The 22,859-nt window shown below is 38.6% G+C and overlaps 1 protein-coding gene across 1 annotated transcript in view; it reads left to right on the top strand.

The window, feature by feature from the left end:
- The window catches only part of CMC1 (C-x(9)-C motif containing 1), a gene marked incomplete at its 5' end in the record, with an annotated part of 32,753 nt that extends 10,899 nt beyond the window's left edge, over positions 1-21,854 (top strand). The window contains 2 exons of the mRNA XM_009582405.1: positions 20,243-20,333; positions 21,740-21,854. Coding sequence (XP_009580700.1) covers positions 20,243-20,333; positions 21,740-21,854 — 206 coding nt within the window. The remainder of the gene's footprint in view (positions 1-20,242; positions 20,334-21,739) is intronic.
- Between the last annotated feature and the right edge of the window lie 1,005 nt (positions 21,855-22,859).

Below are 22,859 nucleotides of genomic sequence, written 5' to 3'. Positions count from 1 at the left end.
AATAACGGCGACAAAGTATAATCCCCCTCTTTCCCACCCCCAAATTTAGTTTTGTTGCTACTGTAGTTGTTTCCCATAGTTGTCTCTGGGGTGGTGCATAGAAAAAGAGTAGGGAGATCTGTGCTCTGAAGTGTTCTACTTACAGGTCTGATGCTTGAGAAGGGAGTAAAGGCTACAGTAATAAAAGGTTATAAACCACTTCATCCCTCTGAATTTTATTTTTAGCAGTTTATTACCCTCAAAAATAAGAATAAAGGAACCTTGCAGAAAAGAGCGCCTGGAACGTGTGCTGCCTAAGATCAGGATAGATACCTTTACATGAAGTGTAAGCATATGACAGAACACGAGAGGTATTTTGCATGAGGAATCAAGAGCTGCAGAGCTGGTCAGAGGATGTGAAAGGGGATGGGCAAGGAATACTAGAGCTCTACAGAGCATTTGAAGTATGGATGAGCCTTTAAATTTATGATCAGGGAGCAAGAAAAACAATTTAGCTGCTGTGTTCTAGATTTGAGAGGGATACTAGTAAAGGATTTGAAGGGAATCATGTGAGGGATGGGAGGGATAATGAGTAGGAAAGGAACTTACATTAGGAATTTTGAAGAAGATGGTGTAGAAGAGCAGTGCATGAAAATTTCCCTTGGGTAGAGTGAACAGATTCTTCTCTTGATATCCACTGTATTGGGAAGGAGTTGAAATAGTTGTAGGGAATTTTGGACTTCAATTATGGTATTAAGGGATCTGCCTTCTTATCTTTTTCCTAAAATGAGTTTAAAGAAAGGTTTCTTTAAGTCTGAAATGCCTTTTTTTCACTGCTAATAGTCAATTTCAGGATCTCCTTGTATACATTTTATCACATATAATGTCTTACACTTTATAGCCTTCTTTCTTCCTGTTTGTGATCCAGAATCTCTCAAGGAAGTATCTAGTCATTCTTTTTTTTCCCCCTCCAATATAAAATAAATATGCCCTCCAAGTCTCCAGATCAACAACATATTTTAAAGATACTTAAATAGTCCTTTTTGAAACACTAAATCATACAGTCTGCTTATGTGTGTAAATTCATCATTACACTTGCATACCAGGCTTGATAAAGGTCTTGCTTTATTTCTTGGTGACAGAAATATCCTATAGACTTTGCTGTTATGGGATGCTCATGAAGTTGGTGAAAAAGCACTGCAAAGGTATGGCTTGAGGTGTAATCTCACCCGTGGCTGTAGACTGTCCGTCTAACCTTTTAAAAATCATTTTATGGAGACACAGCTTATGTTGGCAAAAAGGACTTCTGAATGCTATTGTTTAATATGTGGGAAATGTATAGGAAGCATATAATGTGGAAGCATATAGGAGAGAGCTGAAAGCAGGGCTTCTTGATGCAATCTAGACTGGTCTAACTGTGCTTCAATAGCATTAACTTCAATTCTATAAAGAGATTGTCAAGCCTGAGTGCTCTAGAAAATTACCTCCGCATCGGAGGGCACATTTATCGAGCGTAAGAGGAATGCAGGGCTGGAAAGCACTTTTAGAAGACACGTTGGGCCATCATCTTCTCTTGTGGCCATATCTAGTTAATATCTGGTTAATGTTGCAGCTTCTATAGACAGGCTGTTCCAACGCTTAGTTATTTTTTACTGTTCAAAGAATGTGTTTTGGTTTTCTAAGTTTTGGGGGTTTTTTAATGTCTAAACTAACTTTTCTTTGTATATCAAGCTATTTATATTCTCAGACATTGGGCAGATTCCTGGTAGTGGTCTGAATAAAAGCAGCATTTTGAATGGAAGAAACAGGACAATCCGATTTATCTAAAAGAGGCAAAAAGGGGAAAAAGAAAAGGGAAAATAAAGGGCTGGTTCAGTAACCATCCTGGAAAACTGTTTCTACCTCTGAGTCCTTGAGATTGCTTGGGGAAGGTGTTGGACCCTGAGATTCCAGAGTCGTTTTCAGGAGCATGGTTAACTTAAAACAAAAAACCCAAAAAACCTTGTCATGACGTAAAGAAATGATTTTTAAATTTACAGGGAGAGCTAGTGCTTTCAGGTTGAAGAAAATGATACCTAGTAAACAAATGACCACAGTCTGCAAATTCTAATATCATACTTCGTTGCCCATTACTTTTTTTTCTGTCTTTGGGGTGCTAATTTTCTACAGTGAATCTGACATCCCAGTCAAAATAATTCATAAGGCCAATGATGAAAAGTAGTCTTTATTTTTTCTGGTGTAAATAATCTTTGTCTTCCTCTCGTTTCTTTGCTTTGTGTTTTCTGAGTGGTTTTTTTAATGCTCCTTCTTAATGTATATAAACTCACCAACTTACAGTGTGCTTTCTGTTCATTGTTTAAGAAGCATAACAAAAGTATAGTCTAAACATTGCTGAAGAAACTGAGCTTCTAAATATGGAAACCCCCTGTGTTACAGGTTTTGCACAAGCATTAATTTGTCCATGATACCCATCCTAGGTACGGCTATAGAGTAGTAATCTGGAGAAGATGGTGCCTGGCTTGTGTGCCATCCCGTTTCCTACCCCAACAATGCAGCTTGCACAAAGTTCGGGTATGCAGGAAATGTCCCTTCCATTTCTTCCCAGATTGCAGAGCACTTCAGTGAGGGAGATATTTGAAAGCAGAAGTCAACACGGTTGAAGAAATGTGGCCTGCTGAGTGAGATGCAGTACAACAGGGCAAGCACATAGACTGTCATGGATTCAAATGGGCATATTCCTTCTGCCTAATGGGAAGTTCAGGATAAAATTCTGCCAGGCCATAATGTTTACATTCTTATATTACTTTAAGGCACTGTTCTGCATTATTACCTTAATGTAGGCTTCAACATGTATCTAGTTGATGAACAGAAACTTACCATTGCTTTCCACAGAATATGGAAAAGAAGAATATAAAAGAATATATACTGTTTGGGGTTATATAACCAAAGATTTAATTACTAATTAATTAGTAATTAACTTAACTAATTAGTCTTTAACAGGGTACTAACACAGCTCAAAGCTTCTGTGGTGTCTTCAATGACTTCTGTCCAATATCCTATGTTTAAAGTATTTTATATTATCTACATCTAATGATGCTTCATTGCTGTTGAGTAATAGAACTAATGGTTCTTCAGCTTTCTCTTTGTAATAGAGGTGTCCTTATCTTGTACTTTCGAAAACTGTTCCTGATTTAACTAGTTGGAAAATAAAAAGCATATACATGTGTATGTGATGGGATTTTTAAATTTTATATATTTAAAACAGCTTGAGAAGGTTTTAAATCCTTTGTGGGGAGTGGGAATGGTGTGGAAAAGAATCCTCTTGCTTCAGCAAGGCTATTGTGTAAGTTCATTTTGATATGCTTCATCTGCTGAGTAACTATGAAACTTCAGCAGTTTTAAAACAGAATGTTGTTTGGAGAATCCGTCCCCTTCACTCTGCCATGAAATTCATGTAAATACTGGTTAATGACTGTGCATAAACTTTTGGGAAACATTCATTGTTGGGCAGAGAATACTTACGTAAATTACAACCCCAAAAAATAATTTTTGCACTTCTGCGAAGGAAGATATTTAATAGAGTTGGCAACTTTTGCTTTAGCTGGATTCTCCCAACAAACTAGTAATTCAGATGAATAGCTCTGGTCTCATCTTTTTCTCTTCTGGTCTTGCTGTTTAAATATCAATTCAGGAAAACATGGCATGTAATTAATTTTTTTTTGTTGTTGCCTAAGTTAAATATGCTAGTTCCGTTCTCTTCTAGATAACTACTTACATATTCAAATATGCATTTCTGTACCTGAATTTAATTAGTGTCTCATTACTGCTGCTGTTAATGAAAGGTAGGATTCCATGTTGGATATTTGAATGCAAAAATATGTTATTGTCTGTGTGGAAAACTGCTGGACTGGCATGACTACAGAATGAAGTTCTCTTCTAGATGATAACTAGTTTTGCTTAGGAAACTGATGCAACATTTCACAGGCAACCTAATTCTGATCTTATGGTATTACCCAAGGCTTGTAGTTCACAAAAGTATTTTCACTCTGAGGCGTAAGCAGTGGTCTCAGTGCAGTGCTGTTTGTTCCAGACTTGACTTTACTTATCTTCAGTGCCCTAATGTTTGAGTTGCAATGATCTGACTTGCCTGAAAGCTAATTCAGCCACTCTGATAAGGAGGAGAAAAAACCACCTCTGTGAGTATGTTAAAAGTACTTAAAGGTAATTTAGTGTTTGCTTTACTGTATTTCAGGTCCACCTAGATGCATTTCACATAAAGGGCAAATTGTAACAGTGACTATAATTGCTTTATGTGAAGCAGGTAGAATTCCCTAGTTTCTAATGCAATATAGTCAATGTCTTAAGTTTGATTACAAGGTTGGTATACTAAAGTTTAGGTTCTACCATGTGCTGTGGGCATCCATGTAAAGAGATGCAGTAGTGTGTGTCCAAACCCTATCTGATTGCACAATAACTTTTTAGTAGGGCAGGTTTTGTACTAACAGTTCTCCAATGGTCAAGTCTCTAAGCCTTGGCTGAACTTGTGGCAAAAAGAATGATCACTTAAAGCTTGTTCTATTTCAAGCAATCAAAGGGGATGAATCTGAATAAGAAACAGTGTCTAGCCCTCATCTTCTCCCTTCTGCAGTCTTTCAAAGCTCTAGTGGGGCAGCAGTTACTTCATACTGTTCTGCAGCGTTCAGAGAGGAGACCCTTGTGAGTGGAGCACTAGCCTTAGAGACTTATGTCGGCTCCTTGAACTCCTCCTTTGTGATTTTTTGTTAAGTCATGAAGGATGGGAGACATTTCATCTCAGTTCTAGTCATCTGAAAGTTATGTCTAGTCTAAACCAGTCACCCTGTTTAGATCTCTTAGGTGGGACTTAACTGCATTCTGGAAGTACTTTGAGCTTGCTCTGTCTCTCTCTCTGTTTTGTGTCAAGGCAAGAAGAAGGAGAGCAAGGTACTTCCAGAATCAGCTTTAGGTAAGACATGTAAATTTTAGGTGCCTAAAATTAGCTAAAGTGAATTCCACTGGTAGTCATTTTTATTCTCTGTTTACACATGTAAATGAGGATAAGACCATATATGAAGGAGAACTATCATGGTCAATGCATATATGGCATTGCATTGGTATGTATAAAGCAAGGATGGCTATGCTATAAATTTTTGTTAGGGTATTTGATCTCCTACAAAAGCCATATAGAAACCCTTGGGCTTTGTGAGCATTTGCTAAGGATTCCTTTGAGCTGTTTTTTTCCTCCCTATCTTAGGTTGCTTCCACATTGCTTGGGAGTCCCATTGATTTGTTCGTGCTGCCTCTAACGTTAAACATTAGTGTGTCTGCAGGGTCTGTGGAGATGTGGACTGGCAGCATAGTAAGTGCCTTTCAGGTCCCACCAAGATTTGGTGGAAAGTAGGGGAAAGGCACTTGATGCCTGCTGCTTCGTTATAAACAAATCGCAGCTGGACAGTGGAGTTACCAATTTTAAAATCTGGGGAGAACACTTGGAATCAAATGAAGGTTTTTTACTTTTATGGCCCCAATTACTTCCCCTTTTTTTTTTCTTTCACCACTAGCAGCAGGCCTGGACTCTAGTTGAAGACTGAAGAATAAATGAAACTATTTTCCGTAACTAATTTGACATCTTACTTCCTGTTTCATCACTTTTTTTTTGTCCCCAAATACGTATGATATATAAGGCTGAAATCATAGTATGTAGGGGAAAACAGGCAAATAATCCCAACAGTATAAACTTAAATTCATAAATCTGAGACTTGCAACCAGCCTGCTGTACAAGAAAACAGATGCCATGCAATAAATTAATACTAAGCTGAATAATAAACAAGATGTATTGTTAAAGGTCTTCAATGCAAAGAAAGTGATTTCAGACTTTCATATGCTTGTTTTCTGTCTTTGTTTAAATGAGGCCCTTGCATGTGTTTTCTTTATTGTTCTCTTTTGCACACATTTGAGCTTTGTTGAGTTGAGAACTCAGTCTCTGGTTGGGCAGTAGTGATTAACTTACACTAAATAGGCAGCAGTAATGTGATTTGAGAATGAAAAGGATTCATTTCTTTTAAATGAGGGGAAAAAACCCAAGGTTGAAGGAAATAGTTTACATAATCTGTAAACTAGTTAAGGAGCTGAATATTAATGCAGGTTGAAATTGAAGCTTAGTTGCCCTCTAGGGGTTTTACATTAATACAGCATATGCTAGCTTTTGGGTGGGTTTTTTTTCTTTCAGAATAAAGGTGAGAGAAGTCTTTGGAAAAACTTACATACTGACAAATCTGTGGTGGTGGAGGCATGTGTACATCTGCATTCAGTGAGTAAAGCTCATTTAGTTCAGAACCCAGAAAATGGAGGAAAAATTTTTAGCCAGGTTATGTTCTTGTAATTTCAGTCTAGCAGTGGAAAAGGTACTCATGGTCATCCAGTCATAGCACTGAGAGGTCCCAACCAGGAATGGTCCTTACGTGGAAGTCGGGATACACCCCAAAGAGCTGTCAGTCCTAAGTAGACATGGAAGATGAAAGGTTTCACAGGGATGTAATGGTGCTGCCGAGAAGGCCCTAGTAATGGCAGCTTTTGAGACCCTCAGTCAGTTTCTGCTTATGTCCTAGCCACTGAATGCTGCTTTGAATTCTTAGCGTCCTCAGCTGCCACTGGCTAATGCACAGGGGTCTTCTGTCACATCTTCCCTTACAGAAGCTTGAGCCCTGTTTATGGATCCTGTGAACGAACTTTTTAGAAAGCAGTTGACAAAAACCGAGTAGTTCTTGTTTATTTGGGCAGCATATGATATTTTATAACAAGTGTCCTCATGCCATGGGAAAAAGTGTGACTAAAATGGCTTCTAAACTAAAGCCACATATATATTTCTCCCCGTCTAAACTTTTAATGCCTCCTTTGCCAATGGTTTTGTAGCAGCTGCATTGCTAATATTTGTTTAAAGAATTGCTAAATAAATTCTTTAAAGTGCAGTTGTTTTTCTAAATATGGAAATCACATTTATGTGATTATTTTTGCTGTTTCTTTCATAACAGTGTTGAGACTGTATTACTCTAAATTCTTTTTGCATCAGAAACAAGGTATTTGGAGCAGGCTGAATAGATGCAGTTAACCAAGCACCTCCTGCCAAACTTGAGTACATGTGTGCATACAGCTTGAGGAACAGAGTGTAGTCGACTGTCAGAAGTTAGAGCACTGTCCCCGAGGCTTCATTATACCAAACTAACTCTGGATTAGTGCCAATGTCTATGGTGTTACACAGATTTTTATGCCATTTGCCCATTAAGCCTTACACTGAAGAACAGTTCCTTTTTTTTGAGGGACTTTCATAGCTGACAAAATGTTCCTTGTGCATTTTGTTTTGCTCTGTGGATTTGTCAAAGGCTTGTTTGTAAATCCTCTGTCTACAAGTATTTCATTTGACTGTCTTCAAAATTATATCCTTTGCTATGGAGAAATGGCCACATATCTTAGTTTCTCTGTATAATCAGGTTTATTAGTAGAACCCCTTGTACACGTAGAATTCTTTGGCCTGGTACTGTTTGGTTCCGACAGCCAGCAGCGTCACAGAAGCATCTGCTTGGTTGTATCTGCTGTACGCTTGAGCATGACATCACATCTTCAGCCTGGCGCTTCCTTGTCAAAACAAATGACTTTATCAGCAGAGCTCTTACATCATCACTTCTGCCTTCTCCTGCTCTCTGATGCTTGATGTCCATGCCCAATCTGCCTGGGCAGTAAATGATTCCTGGAAGCTGTGCATCGGGTCAAAAGCGATGGTAGTTCAGAGGGGAGGGTGGGTTGGTTGTTTTGAGGATTTTTTTTCCTCCCTCCTTTCCCTCTGTGAGTAGAAGCACCTGAGCTGGTTGCTATCTTTATGCAAGCTTTTGGTCCAGAATGGAACTGCTCTAAGTATGGTTGTATTAAGCTGCCAGTCATGCATTGTTCTGAATAGCACTGGCCTCATCTGTTCAGTTTAATGTCTCTGAAGAGTTTGAAGAAAGTGTGTATTACTAGCTCGGGGAGTGTGTGTGGCATGGGGGAGTTCCTGATCAAGGGGAGAATCGTAATCGCCCTGTTCCTGCAGGGCAGCATGCAGTGCTCACAGCTCACGGAGAGTTTTCCAGGACCTGAACAAAATACTGAGTTGTAGGGCTTTGTCATTTGAAAAAGCTTTTGTGCAACAGTTTCAAAGATACAGGAAGAGTACGGCGGCTGGATTATTTGCTGCGTAGTATTCAGGCCTTTTTAGTTATCTGGTTATCACAGTCATTTGTTTAAAACAAGTACTGATTTACAGAAGACGGAAGGTAAATATTATACGGTTATTACCAAATTTCCAGATCTTTCTAAGCTTTGGTAGTGTGCTTTCTTGTCACATCGTTAAAACTCATCTCTTCAAAAGCATGAAATGAATAGGGAAGTCTGAAATTCTGAGTGCCCACATGGACAGTGATGAACTTTCTTTTGAAAAAGTAATTATACATATTTTATCACAGTGTGGCCACCATTGCAAAGTGTCAAGTTACTCTTCAGTATACAGTTCAGAATCTAGACACAGCACAATTTTTTTTTTCTGGTTTTGCACTTCTGGTTCTGTCATCCTTACAAACGCTTTTTTTTTAGCAGGAATTCTTCCCGCACCTCCACACCGGCATATGCGGAAGGCTAGTAACTTTTGAAAAAAGAGAGAGACTAAACGTAGACTGCAAACCAAGGTAAGTACATGGCAGCCTGTTTTGGAGATGTTGGAATGATGGTTGGGAAGGAATATAGGATGAATTGTGACCTGTAAGGGAAAGTCACTTCCTCTTTTAAAAAAGCATAAGTGTATTAATCTTTAATATTGTATCCTTATTGGAGTGCCCAGAAGGCCTGAAATTTTGACCCTATTCTGTACGCCCCATCCTACCCCCACCCTCCAACTGGAACCCTGAAATTAGCTCCACTTTTGCTTAGAGGATATTTTGTTTCATTCAGAGGAGGGAGAAATACTACTACTGCTGCTAATAACAACAACCACCACCACCACCTTCGGTATTGGAACTTTCAATTAAAATCATACTTTTGGAAATACAGTAAATTGAACTGAGGGGGAAACATGCTGTAAATTAGAGCTGGTGTCGTGGTGGAATAGCTGTGTAATTGCTTCTTCAAGAGTTACATAAATGACTTGCTCTATCTCCACCGTGTGGTAGAAGGACATTACTGCTATTTCTGCCACTCAGTGAATCTCCGTCTTTTAGAAATAGATTTTTTTTTTTAACTTTGGAGTTAGCTAAGGAGTCAGTCACTATGGGACAGAGGGAGGAGTATGTTGTTTCTTTTAATCATCTGTTATGCTAACTTCTCAGCTGTCCCTGAGTGGCTCAGGAGCTCCCGAAGGAGGTGGGAGGATAAGCAGCAGCGAGGCTACTCTGTGCAGCTCAAGTTGGATGCGCTTGTTTATATAGAAGCAGGCAGTGACAGACAGTAGCCATGGGGGAACTTGCATTTGTTCCAGTTCTGCCTCTTCCAGCGCCTGGTATGGTAATGCTTGGTGTCAGGGATACTTACTGCAGGGTGGGAGGAAAATTAGATCAAGTCAGTCTTAAAGGAAGCAGTTGTTTAAAAACAGCGCAGTTTAACTGGGTGGCTGTGCTCGTTGGGCGTGCTTTACCTGGAACCTTATATAGAAGACAGTGCTTGTACTTGACAAGAACATTCCTAAAGCAAGTGTCTTTAGTAGACAAATCATGATTTACCCAAGTAAGCTGTTTAACAACCATGTGTTTACTTTGCTTAAAAGGAATTTTTCTTTTTTTGTAATTTCAATGGGAAGAAAAGGAGATCTGCTTTTCTTGACAAATCTGCCTGAATAGCCCAGCAGATTGTCATCATTGAGCACTTAAATCTACCTTGCCTGTCACTGCAAAGCCTTATACATAATAGTTGTGACCTTGCTATTTCTCCCTTGTCTTCTGAGGACATAACCCTCTTCTTCGTACTGCTCTGCTCTGGGTGTCCTGCTTAGTCAGGGGCAGGATGACTTGTCTCTTAGCTCTTAAAGAGCTGGGTTGCTGGAACTTCATAAATGTGACAGCGTACTATATTTCTGTGTGTTTGGGGTAAGATACACACACACACGTGTGTGTGTACACAAGTGTATAGATAGGTGTGTATACACACGCATACAAAAAATGCTGACAAATCTGGAAATCCAGGGTGGGAGATCAGATCAGGTCAAGCTTGTGCCCACTACACTAAAGCTAACTAAAGCTAACAAGTAGATATTTCTCTGCATCATCTGTGCCAAAGTTCCATTGCTGTTTAAGTCCAAGTTCTGTTGAACAAGTTCTAGTGACTAAAGGCATATTACTAATAAATGGTGTCTACCACAGCATTTTGTCAGCATTCATCAATAGTCAGGAAAGTACTATCTGACATTTTAAGGTGTACATTTTTTAAAAAAAAATCTTCTTTTCTGGCTCTGTGATTACTTAGGAAAACATTTTCCCTAGTCAAGTTTATGTGTGCATTCAGAATTCTTATCAAACTGAAAAGTAACTGTAATCTTTCCACCCCTCGTACACCAAAAGTAATTTTGATCAGATCTCATGTGTGTAGTACTGATACAGAAAGGTAGAATGAGGAGAGTTGTCCTGTCCTTGTCCAAGCAGTGGAACTAAGAGCTGCTGAAAATACCGGGAGGTTGCATGTGTGTATTTTTTTCAGAATGCTGTTTTTTAAGTCTCATTACTTTAATCTGGTGTATTTTTGTTACCTGTTTTAAGTATTTGTCTATTTTTTTTAGTTGTACTGATTGGGTTGGCTTGAATTACTGTGTTTGGCTGTGTTCCTCAGTTTTTTTTTTTTTTTTTAAACAAAAAAATTTTCCTCTTTTTTAAACTTGCTGCTTTTCAGTTTCATTCACTGTCTCTTAGTGCTCATTATGAAATTAGGAAGAAAAAGTCCAACAATCTGCTGTGGACAAGTGTGGGTTAATTGGGACAGACAGAAGTACTTCCCTGCTGTTGCTTGGGGCTGTGCCTTGCTTCGGGGTTTCTGGATATACCTCTGACAAACATCCGCAATTCTCAGTCCGTATGGGAGCAAATTTTAGACTGCAGAGCATTTATAGTGAGTCTGGTGAGAGAGGTTTCCCCAGTGTGAGCGTCTGCATCGTATGGGAATGGGACTGTGTCTTCATCGTTCATAGCTTTCTTGGATTTATTTGTCAATCCTTCATGCTAGTTTCTTAAAATTATCTTTTTTTCCCCAGAAATTTGGTCTTTAATGATTGTTGGGTTTGAAAACAACAGAAACCCTGTTAATGTTTCTGTAATAAAAAGTAAATCAACAGCTAAGCAATGACTTCTGTTTTGAATTAAGTGATGTTGGAGAATCCTTACATGCCTTACATGTGTTTGCAGAATTGGTGTGGTATTGTGGTTTCTAAAAAAACCCAACAAACAAAACAAACGAAAAAACCCAATAATTTTTTGATAACATTTGAAACAGAAAGTTTAAATAAGCCATTGATTTCCTATATTCATTTGAAAAGCCCCTTCCAAGCCTTAATTTCAGAAAAGAAATGCTCTTGTCTGCTGTGAGCAGTTGACCAAAACCAGAAACTTGTAATATCGATGCATTTAAGAGATGAAAACTTCTAAGACTGTTGCTTCTAAGTGAAGGTAGATGGCATTTACAGAGCAAGTAACTGGATTGTTCTGGGGGAAAAAAAAACCCCAACAAACCCAACAAAAAACAACCCCCAAACTTTTATGATCTGCTCATAGTGCCTTTCCTCCCTACTGCTTTGGCCTATTCTACATCCAGCCGAGGGATACTTTGAGGCCAATTAATTTTTGCAGCAGGATTTTGAAAACCTGCTAATGAAAAAGGCATCCATGGTATGGCACAAATAACCACAATTGCAATAGTTGGGATTTCAGCAGAACTTAAGCAAGCCGGGTATCCTGGTTTTGGCTGGGATAGTTAAATTTCTTCCTAGTGCTGTGTTTTGGATTTAGTATGAGAGGAATGTTGATAACACGCTGGTGGTTTTAGTTGTTGATAAGTACCCTACAGGTCAAGGACTTTCAGCTTCCATGCTCTGCCAAGTGCACAAGAGGCTGGGAGGGAGCATAGCCAGGACAGCTGTCCAAGCTGGCCAAGGGGGTATTCCATATCGTGTTGACGTCATGCTCAGTATATGAATGGTAGGCGTGTTCCAGGAAGCAGCGATCGCTACTTGGTTATCAGTCAGCATGGGTGGTGAGCAATTGTATTGTGTATCACTCATTTTGTATTTTTTATTATTATTATTATTATTATCCTTTCCTTTTTTGTTTTATTAAACTGTCTTTATCTCAACCCATGAGTTTTCTCACTCTTACCCTTCCGATTCTCTCCCCATCCCACTGGGGGGTGGAGGGAGTGAGCGAGTGGCTGTGTGGGGTTTGGCTGCCTGCCGGGTTAAACCACAATATCGGGGAAGATAGATGTTGAAGGAATTCAGGCTAGCATATGCCTTTTTGGTATTGCAGTGGTTTTCTCCTCTTTCTTCCTGCTCTTCTCTTGGAGGCTTGTCAGTTTAGACCCACTGTGCAAATGATTTTAAGGGTTTTGAAAGGCACATGAAAACTTCATGCTTCAAGGTATAAGCTAAGCTTACAGTTGATAGGGGGTTAGGAAGAAACTTAACTTGAGAAAATGTTTTTCCATAATGTAAAGTTTCTGGCACCTTTTTTTTGAAGCAGCTATTACTGGCTTCTGAGAAAGACGGTATACAGGACAAATGGGCCCTTTGTCTAATGCAGTATGTTATTTTCTCATCTCTAATTGTAAATGTCCCCTAAAGCAAAGTCTTGAGGTTTGTTTCTAGGATATCGATAACACGTATTCTTTGCCCCAAGGCAACGTGTTTAGAAAAACAGTTTCTAGTTTTTTGGGAAATATTCTTCCTCTGCAGATCACAGTTGTGCTATCTGCCTTCCTGAGAATTCTCTCCTGCTGTACGTTTACCTCTCAATCACGAGACGAGTGACTTTTCAGCATTTCATACTGGCGTGCAAGAGATGCTGTAGCCTACTGGAGGATCCCCTGTTTGCATTGTATGCTTTAAGACAAAGCTGGTTTTCCGTGCTGAGAGTGCCCTGGAAAAGATTGGGCAGGAGGAGAGATGTTTAACACGGTGAATATCCCTTTCCTAAAATTACTGGATTCCTGGAATCGTCTCCTCCTTTTGCCGGGGTGGTGATGGGCAGGAAAATGGAAAGTATATGATTATTTTTATGTTACAGCAAATGAATATTGGTGGAGACAAAGTATTTGATCTGATAATAACAGAGGTTCACTTGAAAAAATCAAGGTTATTTTATGTCAAGTTTCTCTTTGCCCTATATAAGATGCATTTAATTATTTCATGCTATCTCCCTCTATTCAAATTAATCTGTCTTATATATATTGTTGCTCAAATTAGAATAATTCTTTAATCAGCTGTGTTATGCATGCCATAGTAGACTAGAATAGGAAAGCTACTCCTGGCATACTGACGATGCATGTATTTTATTTGTTATTGTAATTTAAAAGTAAAATCAGAAATATTGATTTCTACTTGACTGGAGAGATGATTTAGTTTGAATATCAGACTGATCTTAATCAGGTGAGAATTAATTGAGTTGGAGGTATTAGATATTCAGTGATGTTAACTGAACCATGATCAATCTACAGAGAAGCTTTCTTTTGTACTGTGTTGGAAATATCAAATAGCTCGTACTCTACAATGTAAAACAATCTTTTCATGTTCATCCTACTACTTCCTCTGGCTCATTAAATGCACCAGTAATCTGTTCTGTGCATACTGAGTAATCTTCAAAGTAACAAGCTAATAAATTTAATACAAAATTAAAAGCATAATAACTTCACCATAAAATGTTGCTGATAGTGTTTTGTATCATTTTAATGTTTTTGTACACATTTTACAAACATAGATTTTAAAATCTTGTCCTTGATTACATTATAAAGGGAACTGTTTCCTCCTCCTTCCACCATCACCCCCCAAATCCACATTGTTACTTGGGCATCTTTTCTCCACCCAGTGGTAGAGCTCAAGGAATAACCCAAATGTTGAACAAAACCATTTCCTTTTTTGTGTAAAGAAAAAAACCTACCCCAGGAATAGAATGTAAGCCTGGTCTGGATCATGATACAAGCTTTTTTTTATTTTAAGAGTGTGATAGCAATATCATAAGTGTTGAGAAAATATAAATGGTGAGATAACACCTCTGTAGGACTTTCTCTTAAGTAGTAAAATTGTAAAGTCTTTAAATAAACTAGAGCCAGACCTGAGAGGACCAATTTGTCTTCATAATGGGGAATATTTCATTTATTTTGTGTACAAGAACATCTGCAAAATAGATACATAATTATGATTGATAAAACTACAGTTCTAATATTACATGAATTGCACAATACTTTGCAATGTGGATCAATAGGAAAGTACCAAGTATTGTTACAATCTGAATCTGCAAAAAATGAACTTTCAGAAATAGCCTTCATGCTACACATAGTTCATACACCAAAATTAATAATGATGATTCCTTGGCATTGTTATATCAACACAGGTTCCAGGCAGCTGGTTGTCTGGAGATAAGTCCCAAACATTTTTTGTTCTTCTCTTGCTTTGCGCATGGAAAGACTTTCATGTTTGCCGAAAGAAATAATTAAGTATCTAATATTTTTAAATATTTAAAGTAAAAAAAAAATTACTTTTAAAAGTCCCCTACAGATATAATCTGCTTGCTAGGTGTTCCCCTTTATTAAATCACCAAAAAAAAAACCCCACCCAAAACACAAACTTTCTGATTATTTCTAATGCTTGGGGCAGGGCGTTACAGGTTTTTCCATAAAGTCTTTCCTTTATATATATGTAACTGAAACTTTTGCAGTCTGACACACGGATTCTGCCATTTCATTTTGAATGCAGCACAGTGAAGAGATCAGCCTACCTCTGCTTGGGGGAGGAGGGGTGTTCTAGCCTACCTAAAGAACAATTGCATCTTAAATATGGTGTTTTGGTTTTGTTGTCCACTGTTTGTAGGTCTGCAGACACTGAGATTAACAATGTTAAATTTAACCTTGTCTGGTTTAATGGTGTGGAAGAAAATTGTTATCTTTATGGGGCAGAGCTGTGGCTCTGTGTTATGCCAGACTGTGGTTTGTCCCTTTGAGTCAAAATCCGACAAGTTTTTATTTTCATCATAGAGGAGCAAATATTTCTTTAACCTATGAATATGTTCTAAGATAAAAATGGGCAGTATCCTGGCTTTTTATTTCCTTTTTTTTTTAATTAAAAGTATATGTATCAGGACATCTCTTGGTGGACCCCCACCAGCTTTGCTGTAACTAACTTTCTGGTAATGTATCTTATCTTTTAAAGTTTGAAAATCAACACTTTAATGTGCTGATTATTGCATATGCCTCTCTGACTCTTTGGATAGATGGGGAAATCGTTTATCCAGTCTTTATTCTGAGATAAGTGAACTGTTACCCAGTTTCACTTCGGTTTCCATCTGCTTCCCATATTATCTTGTAGTAAAGTTATAAAACAGAGTTGGAGGAAAAAACTATTAAAAACACTAAAGACAAACATTCTTCTTAGATACTATTTTTCAGCAAAGATCTATGTGGCCTGTAAAGATCTTCGTAAACAAAGTTCTTTACTGTGTCAACCTTCTAGCTAATTATCAAAGAAACCTTAATAAAAAGAGTGCTCTGTAACTGAAAGCAGTTCTTAATCAACCATCAAGTATACTAAATGATAGTCAGATGTTCAAAATAATTCTTGCTACTTCCAACATTATTTGTAGAATTCTGTATCTGAACAGAATTCTACAAAGACTCGGAATAGGATTTTTAAAAGAAATAAATACATGCATGTCCAGACAGCTTTAAAAATAATTTTAGAAGGCTTTTAAAAGTTCTTTCTTGCATTGTTCTGCGACCTTACATGTGCCAGGATCTACAAAAGCAGCTGTTTGTCCCCTTGTTCTCTGTGTTCTGCGTTCTCAGCTAGGTAAGTTGAGATAGGGAGACCCAGTGAAATGCTGCTCTTGGATCCTGGGCAGTGGGAGATCTGGATGTGCCGGGGACCAAACTCAGCAGCTTCCCCCGAGGTACTCAGGGCCCAAGATGCTCCCTGCTGAAGAGTCAGTCTGTGGAAGGGCGCGTCACTGACCTCGGCCACAAAGCCCTCATGTCTCCCTGAAAATCATAGGAGCTAAATGGTCTTCCCATCATAGGCAGATCACCTCTGTATGTGAGCATGCCGTAGTTAGCAGGTGAGAACTGGCAAAATGAATTGCTCTGTATGCAAATGTGGTTGTTCAGCTTTTGTTCAGTTGAAAGCAGACCTCCGTCTTGGCAAAGATACCGTTTGGCCGTACATACTGGGTTGATTTAGAGAAGGTACTAAATTGTAAGCTTGCTTTAGCAGTTAAAATCTCTCTACGTGGTTGTAATGGCCAAAGAGTAATGAGACTTAAAATTCTCAGAACTGTGCCCAAAACTTACTTTGGATTTGCCTTACAACAGAAGTGCAAAGCTTTCTTCGTGAGAGAGAGAAAGAAGATGAAATCTGGCCTTGAATCAGTGAACTGTATCCTCAAGAAGAGTTCTTTGCTCAGTGTGCGTCCCCTCAGACACCAGCCAATGGCATGGAGAAGAGCCTGTGGGGCTAACCTATGTCAGATATGACATCATGAACCATAACTGCTGCAGGTGAAAGAGGGGCCCGAAGCCAGTTTCCGTGGTAACTGGTAGGCACCTGCAGCTCTTTGACGCAGTACTGGATCTGTCCTTATCTGTGCATAGAGCGTTCAGTGACGGGCATATGTAGCTGTCCTGGCAAAGGCTCATCAGCATTCATTTTGTGGAGGGCAAGCTTTTTTCCCCTTTCTAACATGGCATTTTCACTCCTGTCGTGTTGAGCTCCGTCCCTCATTTTATTTAGCTTGTATTTGTAAATATTGGGGATAACCTTTATTACTTGTTTGAAACATTTCTTTCTGTTCTGTTACAATCTGCACTGAATTTGTGGACTCACCCAAATTTGCATCTAGTTTTACTCCTGCCTGAGGTTCTGCTTTGGTAGCTTGCTGCTTGCAAGGAGAAAGAAAACATCATATGAGCTTGTAAAGTCATAGATAGCCATTTGCTAAGGTCGTAAAGATGGGATGGTGCACAAGATTTCTAAAAGATCAATTCTGCTCTGAAAGAGCAATTGTTCTTTGTATCACGTGCAGTATCAGGAAGCAGATTCGTTGAGTGTGAGACCGGGTTCCCTAGCATTCTGATTACCGCTTGTAGCTGTTAACATGTTACACTACAATGGGTTTGTAATCAGATCCTGCGTATCCGCTCCTTTTGTGGTATCTTGCTATGCACTCTGAAGCTTTGGTCTACGATGCAGATATTGTTTGAGTGAGGAATGAGTGGTGATTGTCAAGATTACAGAGATGGAGATTAATTCTTGGCTTGAGATTATATCTGGAACTATTGTGCACTATTTGTGAGAGTATTCTCCAAACCAGTAGTTTTAACACTCTTTGTGTAGCTCAACATTGAGATGTTTTGTTTCACGAAAGAGTAAGACAGAGCATAATTAAAAATAAACCAACATTCTCCAGACTCCTGTAAGGTTTCTGGTAGACGTTTATAACTAAACCTATTGTGCACCACACTCCTTAGGTGACTGCCCACGGGATTTTAAAGTGCTGGAAGTCAGAGGAGAGAGAATCAGATTTTGTGTGCTTAGGTGAGGATGCTCAATATGCTTTAACCTGCTCCTTTTTTCCCCTCTGTTGTTAAGCATCAGCAACGTTAAAGCTAGATAGCTGGAAGCAGTTTTATCACTTTGCAAGAATGCCTGGCCGTGTACCACAAGCGGGGCCTTCTGAAGCCAGGGAATGGTTGCAATTGCAGTTCAGGTTTTGTTCACTGGGACATCACGCCTTGAACCAATCAAGACTGGTGAGCTAACAAGTGAGAGGGACCTCCTGTTGTCTTCAGTGGTTTTTTTACTTCACAGTTTCCAGAAGGAATGATTGCTACAAAAAAAACCAGCACAGCACTTAAGGAAGTGCCCGTAGAGAGTAGAAATCAAACTGGTCACTAGACAAACCATAAGCTTTCACAGGCTTCTGACGTTTTTCCCAGAAAAAACAAAGGACATTTTTAGAAATGTGATAATAGGTATGATTTTTCAGAGATGCTGATATAGGGACATTCAAAGTAAACAGTCCAGGAAACACGAGAAGAAACATCAGATTCACCTTTAAAAGCCAAAGAAACATTTTTATAATCTAATAGCACACTTCTCGTATTGTTCTGAGCTTACACTGCTTCGTAAACTTCAGCTATTCAGAAGTATCCTCAAAGTTGCGCTTGTGTATTTGGATGATTTTAGGTTTAAACTAAAACACATCCCAAACAAGATCTTAGAAATTGAGTATGGTTGTTAATAGATACCTTTGAGCACAGGTTACAGTGTCTTCCCAACTAGTAATTAACTGGTTAATTTAAACCCATTTTTTGCATACTTTCATCTGGTACATTTTCAAGCGGCATATAGTGATGTCACCAGTGTATAACATTAGGTGTTGTGCTGAAGCAGTTTTAAGTGTTCATCAGTAATATCTTCGAAGTAGATAAGACGTCCATTCTTTGCAAAGTTTTGCAAAAATACATGTAAGGTTGGCAGTGTAAGGTCACTTAAGACTGTCATGGACACTTTCAACAAACAATAATTTTTTTGGTAAGTTGTTTTATCAAAAGCCTAATTAATGTAGCCATGGGCAAGCAGATTAGCCTCACCTAGGGGTTGCTCGCTGCTGTTGGATCACTTTCTCCTTAAAGTCTTGTTAGTAGTGTCCAGGATACTAGAAGGTGGATTTTGTTCCACTAAGGTCCACGATTGCTTAATGGCCATTTCAGGGGGCATCTGCTGTGAACAAAGGATAGGATTCCATCTTGCTGCTTTTATAGGCACAAATCTCTGTTTTCTTGTTTATTTAAGTTTTGATGTAATGGAAGTTACATCATCATACGGGATCAACAGTTACTTAGTAGGCAAATTTGAAACTTCAGCTAAATTTCTTGAAAACATACAAGGACAGGTACAGGACTACGCTACAGTTGGTATGTTTAACAGTCGTGGTCATATTTTCATGTGGTCAATAACTTGCAGGTATTTGACGTGCCTTTTTGATTCTCAGCATGACTTCAGAAGGTTTATCTATACAGTAAGCTTAAAAAATGGAAGTGATGCAAAAACCCATAAGACTGACCTGGTACTTTCACTTCATTGACCAAACCGATGCAAGATCGTTTATCTTGGGAAGAGGCAGATCATTGTCTCTCCTCCCTTTTATATTCTCTTGTTCTTCAATGCCAGAGATCATGATCCCAGAAATGATCATCAGTATTTTTGTGGGCAATGCTCTTTACTAGCCATTTGGACTTGGAAGAAACTCCATATTGAAAAACAGCTACAGGCCACTACACAACGCAAAGAAGATACAGAGAATATAGCAGTCCTTCTTGGACCACTGTAGTGCCATGGTGTACAACCTGGCACTCGCGGCTGAAAAACTGCTGGCATTCTCCTTGCACACCCAGGAGGGATTTTTGGAAATGCCAGGAAAGAACCATGACCTCACAGTTTCTTATCTCCTGTCCCAAGGGAACCTTCACAGGAGGTGAATGCCAGTGGCATTTCTTTGAGACAGTAGTTGCGGTCAACATTACTACCCCCTTAATTTGTAGATACAAATGTGCTTCAGTAATTTCAAAAGCTTTCATTGTAGAGGAAACGCTAACAACCCTGGCTTACCTAATTTTTTGTGCTTCCTTTTGTTTTGCTGTGGTAGCCCTGAGTAGTCAGTATGAAAAGCAGGTGCAAGAATTATGGATTTGCTGCAAGAATAACTTCAGAAATTTGTTGGTATTAGCAACAGCAGTATGTGTGTGAACGTGTTATATAATATGAGGGGAGAATCCCAATTAAAATCTTGTTGCTAAACAAGTGACAAAGACCTTACAAAGAGTATAAGACTCCAGGCCAACTATGGTTATATTAATAATAATAAATCAGATCTGGTCTGTGAGGTTTTTTTATATGGAATAGTATACACATAGGAGGATTTTTTTACCAATTGTCATTCTTGTAACTTTAATTTAGTTTGTGTTGTTTTTTTTTTCCCCCCAGCATTTACTAAATGCTGTCAAGAAACTGGTCTTCTTATGGTGGTGAAGTGTCGGCAAGAGAACACAGCACTGAAAGATTGTCTGGTTGGCTAGTAAGTCCCTCGTGAGTTTTTGTTGGTTTTTTGTTGTATGGCCTATACTAATCTAGAAATGAGTAGAAATCTTAAATCTTCTTAAAAGGGTTTTGTAAGGTTATTGACTTTGATGTATTTTCTGAAAATTGCATCTTTGCTTTAGAAGAAAAATGTGCTGGTCAAGGCCCTACCTGACAAAATTTTACTTCCTTGATAAAGCTATCCTATGGCTATGAAGACTCTCTACTTGGTTTAAAAGGTGACAGATCCAGATTTTCAGCCCAGACAACATGTAGCCCTGTATTCATTATGCTGAATTACACATGGGGGGAACGGGCGTGAGCAACAGAAGCACCTTCATACTCTGTTAGTGAGACAGGATAAGTTTGTTTTGATTTTGCTTCTTGAACTGTTTTTTAAGATGTAGTCTTTGTCCTGAAAGTGTCCTGCTGTTCTGAACAGCAATAGCAGCAGCAATGGGAAGTTGTTAGATACTAAAGAGGTCAACTTGATGCCATGGTGGATTGAAACATCTCTTTTGGAAGTCCTAATTTATCCCCAGTGCCATCAGGCTGAAGTGTTAGATTCTTGAATTTCCCAGCGTGAGGGTTGGGGATTTTTTGAGTTTGACCGGGGGGAGAAGGAGGTTGGTTTGGTTTTTGGTGGAATGTGTGTCCTGGCCTGTTAAACCAGAGATTAAGACTAAATGCCTTTGAACTAGTGACAGTTCTTCTCAGGTATTTGGGAACTGATGAAAAAACATGTGCACCCAGGCAAGAGTTCAAGCCTAACTGCAGTGAGAACTTGATGGAGTTACTCAGTTTTATTTGTCTATACCTCCATGCATTAAATTTTGCGTTTTAAAAAAAAAAAAAAGAAAAGAAAAAAGCAACACCCAAACCAAATACACACTACTGACAAAAATGTTTAGTGCTTGATTAATTATACTTAAAATCAAAATTATGAGAAAAATGAATTCAATTTAATAATCAAGGACCTACATGTTTACTGTTCAAAACATAAACTTGGAACCTGTTCCTAGTAGTTGCTTGAGTGCATAAATATAAGTGTACTCCAGCAGATTCCCTGCTGCAAATAATAACAAGTTATTTAGCTGAACTGAAATACCAAATGTCTTTCCCTTTTTCTACCTTTCCTCTAAATGGCTTCACTGTAGAGGCTTGAAAAGGACTATGCCTCAAGAGAGAGCAATATCATGAGAGAATGCAGACCAACTCAGTATTTAGAGTTTACAAAGATACCTTAAACAGCTTATGTATTTTATTAAAAAAGGTATTTTATTATTGAAGGCAGGCAAATTTTCTTTGGGTGTGAAAGGAAGATCAGTTATGAGTGTTACTCATGCAATATCTGTTCCATATTCCAAGATGAAAAACAGAATTATGTATTTGTCTCTCTTGTAGCTATTCTGATCCATTATTCTATGAGGAATGCAAAACAGAATATTTGAAGCAAAGAGAAGAATACAGAGCAACTGGAATTAAGAAAAAAAGACAGAAGCTTACTTCAAATGTGTAGTTAAATCTTAAGATGAACTTTTCAAATTTTATATCCAACTTTGATCTGACTTGATTTAAACAGACTTAAATCATCTGTACCCCTCTGTGTGGAATTTAACTGAAATACACAAAATGAGATGAATAGAGAATAAAATAATCTCTGAACTTAAAAGTAAATTTTTTTCTTTTCTGTGATTAAAGATATAAAACATGCTGTCACAGTTTGCAAGAGAACTTGCACAGGTCTGTTCCTGTGTCTGGACTTGAGATTTTGAAACCAATTTACAAATGGCCTTTTGGAATTTAAAGGTTATGTCTAAGTATGTGTGGCAGGCTACATAAAAACTTAAGGGTGAATAATTGAAGTTGTATTGACTGATCACAAATTGGGTATACATTAAAATTGGTCTGTTTGTCATCTGAAGCTGAGGGTGCATGGCGATGCACTTGATGCTCTTACTAGAAGAGAAGGGTGGCAAATGCAGAAGAGCAGAGCTTCTTGGACCAATTTGATTTATCTTTTTCATGAAAATGTTGAGTCGTATGAGAGCCTGATAGTACTTTTTGCCTACACTGTGACTCATTTTTAAGTCTACATTGTCAGAAGAGATGGATGCCCCATGCCCGTGTGTGGCCCAGATTGACCGTTTCGGCTCTAGAGGAAAAAGTCATCTGATCGAGACCTTTCCTGAGAATGGGAGAAGGCACGCTGAAGGCAAAATCACTGAGAGCAGTATCCTCCCCTACTTTCCTCTTCCAGAATGGAGATGATTGTATAAGCTTCCACACTTCAGGAGAAAGCGAGTGACCACACTTGCAAAAGTAGTGTGGGTAGAGGTGAGTAAACAACTAAACTAGGTGTGTAAGATGCAGGTCCCTTCTTGCAGAAACTAAGTGTAAGCAAGTCCCTATTTGAAAAGGGGCATACAAAGGATCTTTTGTATAGTGATACTTGAAGCTGCTTAATTGTAGAACTTCCAAATGCATAAATGGCTTCACTAGAATCATAGAATCATAGAATCAT

This window comes from Fulmarus glacialis, unplaced genomic scaffold, assembly GCF_000690835.1.
Source record: "Fulmarus glacialis isolate BGI_N327 unplaced genomic scaffold, ASM69083v1 scaffold13587, whole genome shotgun sequence".
In the NCBI taxonomy this organism is placed as follows: domain Eukaryota; kingdom Metazoa; phylum Chordata; class Aves; order Procellariiformes; family Procellariidae; genus Fulmarus; species Fulmarus glacialis.
The sequence above is the reverse complement of the archived record's forward strand: the minus strand, read 5'-3'. Positions and strand labels throughout refer to the sequence as shown.